Source organism: Artibeus jamaicensis, unplaced genomic scaffold, assembly GCF_021234435.1.
Source record: "Artibeus jamaicensis isolate MK-2021 breed Jamaican fruit bat unplaced genomic scaffold, CSHL_Jam_final contig_3188, whole genome shotgun sequence".
NCBI classification, from domain to species: Eukaryota; Metazoa; Chordata; class Mammalia; order Chiroptera; family Phyllostomidae; genus Artibeus; species Artibeus jamaicensis.
In genome coordinates, this window is record NW_026521745.1 from 953,300 (window position 1) to 964,755 (window position 11,456).

The following is an 11,456-nucleotide window of genomic DNA, read 5'->3' on the forward strand; positions in this document are numbered from 1 at the left end:
CAATCATCCGACAAGTGTAAGTTCCCATCAGTGCTTCAGGAAACCAAGACTGTATTGGATGTACTTCTACTGCTCCTGTAGCACCCACACATACTACCCTGTCATAGCATACTGTGTGAAAATTGCCCCCCTCATGAAACTGGAAACACTTTAACTATTTCTCCCCACTATTTGCATGCTGTGTGGCACAGAGTAGGTACTTCAGTAATTGTGGAAAAAAGGGGAAAAAAAGAAGGAAAATTCCTAATTGCTGTGTCTTGACTTTGAATTCTGTCATGAATTCCTGACTAACTAAATGCAAGCTATTTGTCACAATAGGAATCAGTTAATAGTGATTAATATATAATCACTATTTTTATTGGAAAAATCACTTAGTGTGATGATTGACAGTGAAGGACATTATCACTATTACTATAAATCCATATGAGGAAAGTTTTATTACCTTGCAATACTAAGTAAAAAAAAAACATTTCTGTATAAAAGAAAATTATACCAAAAGATTGTACACATCTATAGTGATTCTTGACTATGCGCACGACTCCAGAGTGGTATTGGTGGTGTCAGTGGTGGAGGGACTACAGACCCATCCTCAGGAAGTGTTACCAAAATTGATGAGGTAGAAGATGAGTTTTCAAACTCTATGCCTCTCAACCTCTGTTTTAGTCAGCCACTGATGCTGAGAGGAATGTGTGGTCATCTTCAAGTTCATTGTGGTGGTCAAAGAATGAGAACCACTGTTTTAAGTTTGTCCAACAGCAGATCAAGCAACACTGTCAATCGATCTTGTAAAAAAAAAACTGATAATAAAATGTTTTCTGTATTCCTTTAGGTAGGCTGAAGAAGGGGAGGGAGCTAGGGAGAATTCAAACTGCCACAGTGGCATAAAGTTTTTAATGTCCTGTTAGGAATTTAAAACATAAACAGGTTGGAAGTGGGGCAGGAAAAAAGCAATGAGACAAATGAATAAAAAGCAGACTACAAATTGCTGAAGGGGTAAAACAAAAAGGTCTTGTTCTGAGAACAGGGGTGAATTCACTGTGATTAGAAAGTGTGTCTGAGTAGTGACAGGTCAGAGTATAACTAAAGAGGACTCTGAATGACTAAATTCTGGGCAGATCAAAGTGCCAATGGCTTCCTTTAGGAAAATTAATCTAAGCATCCTAAACAGGATGAATTAAAGGGTTGAGAATACAGGTAGAGAAACCAATGATGAATAATACACTGCTTGACACAGATTAACTAACAAAAATGCCATAAAACACTAGAAGATAGATCCCTCCACCTGTGATCAGAAATGGTGTAAGGATGTAGGAGATTCATTGCACATTTTACCTCCCTGGCATCTTAATTTGATACAAGTGAAGGATATCATTTGTCAGTAATTTTAACTCACAGGCCTGCTTTCCTCTCTTTTGTTGTATCTGACTGTTCCTGGAGTTTTCATGAGAAAGGTCTAATATAAATCAAAAGAACATAAAAAGAATACTATTCTTAATTTAACCCCCCCACAAAAACCTGTTTAAATGAAAATGTCCAAAAAATACTTAAAAAGTAGTTTTTCAAATTCTCAAATGTTTTATGTAACCATTTCATATTAAAGTAGGGAACTTAATCTTTACCGTTAATACAGGGAGGTTTTAGAAATGTCTTTTACTTAAGGCTCACGGTCCAATGAAGCATTAAAGTTTATGATAGAATACTATTTGTTTACCATTGATTATAAAATCTGGAAGTTATCGGCCAGTTAATTTTTATGGTTGACATTTTTACGATTAAATAAAAGTCATCTATTAGAACAACTTCCCCAAAGTAGTGGTACAAGCTTGGTACGTGGTTTGGTATGTCCGGGTGGGGCAATTGGACAAAACGACCTGGGGCTCTGAGAACCCCTTCGTTCACCAGGAAGGGAGGAAGAACCTGGCATACACAAAAAGGACAAATTCGGTACTGCACTAAGACACGCCCACTGCCATCACCACCGAATTTGTTATGCTCGGGACACTTCCCAGAGCTGCCCGAACTTTACCCCACCTCCCCACATCCCCAGTGCCCTTGTCTGAGGATCTTGGTGGCCCCCGAGAAAGGGCCCCCTCCCTACCTGCGCTAGGACAGTGAATCCGCCCTGCGGCGCCGCCACATTCACGCGGAAGTGGTACCATGCCACTCCTGCTCCTGCCAGCGTCACGCTGGCCGCTGACGCCGCCACCCATCCAGAGGCCCGCACAGCTTGCGAACCCGCAGTCACTCCACGGAGCAGCCTACTGCACCAAGCCGCCAGCCGAGAGACGCGGACCGCCGCCGCCATCTTTGCGGAAGTGCCCACGACTTATCACGCGAGAACCCCCTTACCCGTGGGTCTCGCGAGATCCCTGGCCTCCCTACTGTCTGCGGGATGCGAGCCTTGCGAGCATTGCGGGCGACTTGGGGCCACTGGGTTGGGGCGGGTACGGAGGGACTGGTTTCGGCTACCTTGGTTCGAAGGAACTGGAGAAGCGCCACAACACCCAGAAAGACTGCAGTCAAAGGCTAGACGGATCCGTGTGGTGGAGGAAGTGCCCTGGAGGATGTGTCCCTTGTCCGTAAGCGAGGTATCGCCTGTCGGATCCACTGAGGGATCCGGGTTGCGGGCTCCGCCCCATACAGGCAGCGGCAAAATTATCTGATAGTAATTGTGATCAGCTGTGCGTTTCACCTCCAACAGGCGCGTTATGACATTGAACTCATCCCTGAAAGTTTTGGGACGCAGAGCCCAGTTCTCTGCATATTCCCAAGGACATTTGCTCTTGGTGCCGCAAGCTTACCTATATTAACGGTTTCTTAAAGCTGTCCTGTTATTCAGAAGTCTGCAGGTACTTTCGCACAGGCGGTTTAAAATACTGTGGACTAAACTATCCGGCCTCTAGTGAGCACCCTTGCTATAGAGAATTTTTTCTACTTGACTCACTTCAGCAGCTAAGTTAGATTGTTTAAATTCATTTTTTTGATTGTGGTAAAATACACGTAACACGAAATTTACCATCCTAACCAATTTTATATTTAAGGTTCAGGGCTATTATGTACTTTCACACTCATGTGCAACCATCACACCATCCATATCCAGAACTTTCTTCGAAGATCTTGCAAAAATCTAGCAAACTTAAAAAAAATTAGTGTAGGGTCACATTCTTTAAAAAATATTGCTGTTTTTCAATTACAGTTATATTCAATATTATCTTGTATTAGTTTGAGGTGTACAACATAGTTAGACAATCATATACTTTACAAAGTGTTCCCCCCTATATTTCATCTACCCACCTGGCACCATACATAGTTAATGGAATATTATTGACGGTATTGTCTATCCCCTGACTGTTTTGTAACTGCCAATTTGTACTTCTTAATCCCTTCATCTCTTTCACCTAACTCCCCAACCCCCCTCCCACCTACTAACCATCAATTTGTTCTCTGTATTTACCTATCCTCATATTCTTGATTGCTCTTGTTTTTTTTGCCAAATTGTATCCTATTCCAGCCAACTCATTTAGACAAAGCATATTCTTAAAAACTCTCAAAGCCACTCTCTTTATTTCAGGCAATCACTATTTATTGAATGTTGAATTTAGATTCTGTCCTGATAAGGTGTTTGATAGTATCTATTATACCATCTAGGGCCAAGTCAGATGCAGGAGCACCTCTACCCAATGTCCCTGTCATCACCAGGGACTCAGATATTTTCCCCAGTGTGAGTCGGAACATTACCTCATTCCTGGTTGTTCCATTGGTCATAAGAAACTATCTCACTGAGGCAGATAATAGCTTTATTTTGTTGACTCTGACCCTCCATCCTTTGGTATTTACTTTTTAGTGTCAGTTTACTTAAAAAACTTTGTTCAGCCTCTGAAGTGTCCCTGGCCATTAAAAACTTTACTAGGGTATGCAGAAACAGAGCCAAAGTCAAAGGTGCCAAGACCTTGTCCTGACCTTGCCCTGGCTGGTGTGGCTCAGTGGATTGAGGGCCAGCCTGCAAACCATAGGATCACTGGTTGCATTCTCAGTCAGGGTTTATGCCTGGGTTGCAGGCTAGGTCCCCAGCTGGGGCCAAATGAGAGGCAACCACACATTGATGTTTCCCTCTCTCCCCCTCTTCCCCTCTGTCTAAAAATAAATAAATAAAAATTTTTTTTAAAAAGAAGAAGAGTCCAGATTGATCTTGCAGGCACTGCCATCTTGAAATTTTGCAAAACCAACTGAACACAAGGGCCATACTAAATTTGATTTGTCTGCTTGATTCCTCAGATCATTTTGTCATAATCCTCCCTTAGTTCTTGTTCCCTTTGTCTTAGCCAGTTTGACTAAATTAGTCTGCAGTTGGAGTTTCCTCATGTTCTCCCCAGCTGCTGAAAACTTTCAGTGCCTTCCAGTGGAAGAAGTACATCAAACTCACTGTGCACAGAGGTGTGAACCAAACCACAGGGTTTGTATCCTGATTCTGCTGGAATCTGGGGCAAATTACTTAATTTCTGAGTCTCAGTCTTTTTTCCATTGTAAACAACTGTCATGATTTGGGGTTGGGGGTTAAATGGGAATTCTATGGGAAATGATCTGGCACATGGTTGACTCATCAAAGATGTCATTTTTTTCCCTCTTTGAGATCTGGCTCACTCCTGCCTTCTGATCACAAATGAGCTTGATTGGTAGTTGTTGATTCCAGATCACTAGCCCACCTAACCTGAGAATTTTTTGGTTGACCTTATATACCTCTGATCTACTTTTCACCTCTGCTGACTCTGGATGAATGTTCTTTAATTCCTTGGTTGTCTGATTTGACCTCTTGACCTATGCTTTACTTTTCTGGATTGTTGACATCTAGCTTGTTTCTGTGTCCTGCTGTTTATGGGATTTCTAGGATACCTTTGGACGTCCTGGATGTCTTACCTTGTAGCTTATTCTTGATTTCCATAGACCACAGTTCAAATGGTACTGTTATTTATACAAATGCTGAGTAATTCACACAATTTCTATAGCCAGTTGATAAAACCCTGCATGTTACTTAACCCTGCATGTTACTTGGGGCCCTGCATGGCCCCAAGCCCCAGATAGGTGCATATTCCTATTAGAACATTTGGCATATTTAAAACCATTGTGTTTCTCGCACAGTTTGGAATCCTTCTGGCTGAGGCTATCTTGTTTTTCTGTTTTCTCAGGGCCCAGCACATATTAGATATTCAATGAAATGAATATATGAACAAGTAAATGACTAAATAGATGGCACAAATGAAACTCTAGTGTGCCTATTTACATTCTGTGGGCACCGAACATACAAAAATATATTACTCCTTTCATATAATTTATTTTCTAAGACAAAAATCTCATTTTATTTTATTTTACTTTTTTATTGTTATTCTATTAAAGATGTCTTAATTTTTCCCCCTTTGCCCTTATCCGTCCAGCCCACCCACCACTCCCACAGTCAGACCCCACTCTGTTGTCCATGTCTGCAGATCATTCATACATGTTCTTTGATTAATCCTTTCCCCTTCTTTCCACCATTATCCTCCTCCCACTTCCCCTCTGGTCACTGTCAGTCTATTCCATGCTTTCATGCCTCTGGTTCTGTTTTGCTTGTTAGTTTATTTTGTTTATAAGTTCCTGTTATAAGTGAGATCATATGCTATTTGTCTTATACCACAGGCTTGTTTCACTTAGCATAATGCTCTCCAGTTGCATCCATCTGTCGCAAAAGGTAGGAATTCCTTCTTTCTTTTTGCTGGGTACTATTCCATTGTGTAGATGTACCACACTTCTTTTTTTTTTTTTTTTCATTTGCTCACTTACTGATAGGAACTTAGGCTGTTCGCAAGTCTTGGCTATTGTAAATATGAAAATGAGGGTGCATAAATTCTTTTGGAGTTTCAGGATTCTTTGTGTATATTCCTAAGAGTGGAATTGCTGGGTCAGAAGGCAGTTCCGTTTTTAGTTTTTTGAGGTAATTCCATACTGTTTTCCACAGTGGCTGCATCAGTCTGCATTCCTACCAACGGTATACAAGGGTTCCCCTTTCTCTATAACCTCACCAGCACACGTATGTTCATTTGTTCATGATGGCCATTCTGACTGGTGTGAAGTGGTATCTCATTGTGGTTTTAATTTGCATCTCTCTAATGGTTAGTGTTGCTGAGTATCTTTTCATATATCTCTGGACCCTCTGTATGTCCTCCTTGGGGAAGTGTCTGTTCAGGTCCTTTGTTCATTTTTTAATGGGATTGTTTGTCTTCCTGGTTTTGAATTGAGTTCTATATATATTTTGGAGATCAACCCCTTGTCCAATGTATCATTGGCAATTATGGTCTCCTATACGGTCGGTTCACTTTTCATTTTGATGATGGTTTAGCTGTGCGGACGTGTTTTCATTTGATATAGTCCTATTTATTTTTTCTTTTTTTCCCCCTTGCTCTAGGAGATATATAAGCAAAAATATTTTTACCTGAGATATCTGAAATTTTACAGCCTGTGTTTTCCTCTAGGACTTTTATGGTGTCTTGACTTATATTTAAGTCTTTTATCCATTTGGAGTTTATTCTGGTGTATGCTGTATGTTGGTGGTCTTGTTTCATTTTTTTGCATGTACCACTCCTGTTCTAACACGATATATCAAAGAGGCTACTTTTACAAAGTGTGCTCATGCACACTTTCTGAAATATTAATTGACCATAGAGACATGGATTTATTTTTGGGTTCTCTATTCTGTTCCATTGATCTGTATGTCTGTCTTATGCCAGTATCAGACTGTTTTGATACAGTGCCCTTGTAATATAGTTTGACATCAGGTTTTGTGATACCTCCTGCTTTGTTCTTCTTTCTCAAAATTACTGAGGCTCTTTGGGGTCTTTTTTGTTTTCATGTAGATTTTTGAAATGTTTGTTTTAAACAGTGAAATATGCCATTAGTATTTTAATAGGAATTTTGTTGACTCTATAGATTGCTTTGGGTAGTCTGGACATTTTGATGTTGTTAATTTTTCCAATCCATGAAAATTGTATATGCTTTCCTTTATTTGTATCTTCTTTAATTTGTATAGTTTCAATGTTCTGTAGTTTTCTCTGTATGAATCTTTTAACTCCTTGGTTAATTTTATTTCTGGGTACTTTATTTTTCTTGTTGCTATAGTAAATGGGATTTTCCCTCCAGTTTCTCTTTCTGATATTTCATTGTTGGTGTACAAAAATACCTTTGATTTCTGAATATTGACTTTGTATCCTGCTATTTTGCCACATTTCCTAGTTACATTTAGTAGCTTTTTGATGCAGACTAGAGGGTTATCTATGTACACTATCATGTCATCTGCATATAACAGTTTTACTACCTCTTTTTTCATTTGAATGTCTTTTATTTCTTTTTCTTGTCTGATTATTGTGGCCAGAACTTTCAGTAATATGTTGAACAAAGGTGGTAAGAGTGGACAGCCTTGTTTGTTTCTGATCTTAGTGGGAAAGCTTTTAGTTTTTGCCCATTGAGTATAATGTCGGCTGTAGTTTTCTTGTACATGGCTTTTAGTATGTCAAGGTATGCACCGTCTATTCCTGCTTAGCTGTGTGTATTTATCATAAATGGATTTTGGATTTTGTCAAATGTTTTTTCAGTATGTATAGATATGATCATGTGATTTTTGTCTTTTATTTTGTTTATGGGGTTATTATGTTTTTTGATTTGAGAATATCATACCATCCTTGCATCCCTGAGATGAATCCTACTTGTTATTGTGTATGATATTTTTAGTGTATTCTTGGATCTGGATTGCCAATATTTTGTTGATGACTTTAGCATCTATGGTTATCAGAGATTTTGGCTTGTATTTTTTTTCTTTGTTATGTCTTTACCTGGTTTTGGAATTAGTATAATAATTACCTCATAAAAAGACTTTGGGAGTCTTACATCTTCTTGAATTTTTTGGAATATTTTGAAAGGGATGGAGGTTAGTTCTTCCTAAATGTTTGATAGAATTCACCTGTGAAACAGTCTGATTCAGGGCTTTTGTGTGCCAAGAGTTTTTTGATTCCTGCTTCAATTTAAGTAGTTGTTATTAATCTATGCAGGTTTTCTGCTTCTTGTTGATTCAGTTTTGGAAGATGTATTAAATTTGTAGATATTTGTCCTTTTTGCCCAGGTTGTCCAGTTTCTTTGCATATATTTGTTCTTAGTAATTTCTTACAATTCTTTGTATTTCCGTGGTATCAATTGTAACTTTTCCTCTTTTGTTTCTGATTTTATTTATTTTGTTACTCCTCTTTTTTTTTTTTGATGAATTGGATAAAGGTTTGTCAATTTTATTTATCTTCTCAAAGAACCAGCTCCTGGATTCATTGATTCTTTGAATTGTTCTTTTAGTCTCTATGTCATTTAATTTAAAAAACTTTTAAATTATTATCTTTTGTTGAAAAATTTAAACCTACTTGTAAATAGGCTTTGTGTGTTATGTGTCCAAGTCCCTCGAGCTCCATAAGATTTAATATTTTCAGCATTCCGGCCAAGATGGAGGCATAGGTAGAAATGCTTCATTTCCTAGCACAACCAAAAGAAGGTTAACAATTAATTTACAAACAAAAAAACCCCATAACTACCAGAAATTCAAACTGCATGGAAATCTGACAACCAAGGAATTAAAGAACATTCATCCAGGCAGGTGGGAGAGGCAGAGATGGGCAGTGGGTGCTGAGATAATGCATGGCAAGGTAGTGGCTGGTCCCACATTCATATGCCAGTAAGCCAGGAGGAACTATTGGGGAGCAAGAGAGACCTCAGAACCCAGGGTTGCATTGTGGGAAACTAAAGACTTAAAACGTCTGGGTATAAAAGTCTGTGGGGGTTGTGGTGGTGGGAGGAACTCCCAGGTTCACAGGAGAGTCCATGGGAGAGGACCATGGGGTTCTAGAACATATACAAACCCACTCACTTGTGAATCAGCACCTGAAAGGGCACAGTTTGCTTGTGGGAAGTCAGGGAAGTGTTGGAAAGTGGGGCAAGAGCTGAGCAAGTGGCATTGGTCCCTCGCTCACCCTTCCCCCACATACAGCACCACAACACAGCAAAGAGGGTTACCACACCCTGGCAAATACCTAAGGCCCCACCCTTTACAAGGTAACAGGTGTGCTGAGACTAAAAAATATGGCTTAAATGAAAGAGCAGATCAAAACCTCAGGAAAAGAACTAAGCAATGAGAAGATAGACAACCTATAAAATGCAGAGTTGAAAACACTGGTCATCAGGATGCTCACAGAAATGATTGAGCTCAGTTGCAAAATGAAGGAAGACATGAAGGTTATACAAAGTGAAATAAAGGAAAATATGCAGGAAACCAACAGTGAAGGGAAGGAAACCAGTATTCAAATCAATGATTTGAAACAAAAGATAGAAAAACTTCCAATCAGAATAGAATGAAGAAACAAGAATAAAAACAAAAATGAGGAGAGGCTTAGGAACCTCTGGGTCAACTTTAAATGTTCCAACATCTGAAATAGGGGTGCCAGAAGGAGAATAGGAACAGCAAGAAATCGAAAACTTATTTGAATGAATAATTAAGGAAAACTTCTCTAATCTGGTGAAGGAAATAGAATTCCAGGAAGTCTAGAAAACCCAGAGAGTCCCAAAGAAATTGGACCCAAGGAAGAAAACACCAAGACATATCATAATTAAGTTACCCAAGATTAAAGATAAGGAGAGAATCTTAAAAGCAGCAAGAGGAAACGAGAGAGTTACCTACAAAGGAGTTCCCATAAGACTATTAGCTGATTTCTCAAAAGAAACCTTACCAACAAGAAGGGGCTAAAAAGAAGTATCCAAAGTCATGAAAGGCAAGAACCTACATCCAGGAATACTCTTTCCAGCAAAGCTATCATTTAAAATGGAAGGGCAGATGAAGTGCTTCCTAGATAAGGTCAAGTTAAAGAAGTTTGTCATCACCAAGTCCTTATTATATGAAATGTTAAAGGGACTTATCTAAGAAAAAGAAGATAAAAAAACTGTGAACAATGAGAAGACAACAAACTCACAACTATCAACAACTGAACCTAAAAAACATAAACAAAAACTAAGGAAACAACTAGAACAGGAACAGGACCACAGAAATGAAGATCATTTGGAGGGTTATCAGTGGGGAGGGAGAGAGTGGGGGGAGAAGATACAGGGAATAAGAAGCACAGTAGGTAGGCACAAAATAGACAGGGGGAGGTTAAGAACAGTATAGGAAATGGAGAAGCAAAAGAACTTGTATCTGTGACCCATGGGCATAAACTAAGGTGGGCGAGGAATGCTGGAGAGTGGTGGAGTGCAGGGAGAAGGGGGATAAAGGGGATAATGAAATTGGGACAACTGCACTAGCGTAATCAGTAAAATATAGAAGAAGGAGATTTAATGTGTTCAATCTTTTCTTTTGCAGAGTAAATACATTACTATAATAGAACCAATCTCCTGTCAGCTATTCTAAATATGAAGTCTTCTCTGACAGCTGCTGACATTTGTTTAAGTACATTTTCTATATTAGTTTTTTCAGTCTCCAGCTTTGTTCAGTACTTCATCACCAGCTGTAGAGAAAGTCCTTGGCTGGGATGTGTCTTCAGCCATGTAGTTTAATACCAGTCCCCAAGTAAGGAACTGCTTCTAAATTTGTAAGGTCTATGCTGTTTTTTATTTTTATTTTTTAAAATATATTTTATTGATTATACTCCTACTGTTGTCTCAATTATTCCCTCTTTGCCACCCTTTACCTGGTAACCCCTTTCCCTCCAGCAATCCCCCCCTTACTTCATGTTCATGGGTCAGGCATATAAGTTCTTTGGCTACTCCATTTCCTATACTGTTCTTAACATCTCCCTGTTTGGTACCTACCAATTTGTGCTTATTAATCCCTGTACCTTTTCCACCATTCTCCCTCTTTCCTCTCCCAACGGACAACCCTCCAAATGATCTCCATATTTGTGATTGTGTTTCTTTTCTGCTCATTTGCTTAGTTTGATTTCTAGATTCAGTTGATGATAGTTGTGAATTTATTGCCATTTTAGTGTTCATAGTTTTGATATTGTCTTTTTTCTTAAATAACTCCCTTTAACATTTCATACATTAGTGGCTTGGTGATGAAGAACTCCTTTAGTTTTACTTTCTCTGGGAAACACTTTATCTGCCCTTCCATTTTAAATGGTAGCTTTGCTGGATAGCGTAATCTAGGTTGTAGGTCCTTGCTTTTCATTGCTTTAAATACTTCTTGTCCATCCCTTCTAGTCTGCAAAGTTTCTTTTGAGAAATCAGCTGACAGTCTTATGTGAACTCCTTTGAAGGTGACTCTGTCCTTTCTTCTTGCTGCTTTTAAGATTCTCTTTATCTTTAACCTTTGACATTTTAATTATGATGTGTCTTGGTGTGGGCCTCTTTACATCCATCTTGTTTGGGACTCTCTGTGCTTCCTGTACTTGCATGTCTGTGTCTTT

General features: G+C 39.1%; 1 protein-coding gene across 3 annotated transcripts in view; it reads right to left on the bottom strand.

The window, feature by feature from the left end:
• MICU2 (mitochondrial calcium uptake 2) overlaps positions 1–2,331 on the bottom strand; it is a 113,461-nt gene extending 111,130 nt beyond the window's left edge. For 2 of the 3 annotated variants that reach the window (XM_053663497.1, XM_053663496.1), the window contains exon 1: positions 2,099–2,331. In XM_053663497.1, the coding sequence (XP_053519472.1) occupies positions 2,099–2,305 (207 nt within the window). In that variant the 5' untranslated portion in view covers positions 2,306–2,331. The remainder of the gene's footprint in view (positions 1–2,098) is intronic. The other variant, XM_053663494.1, reaches the window with a different exon arrangement.
• Positions 2,332–11,456: the final 9,125 nt, after the last annotated feature.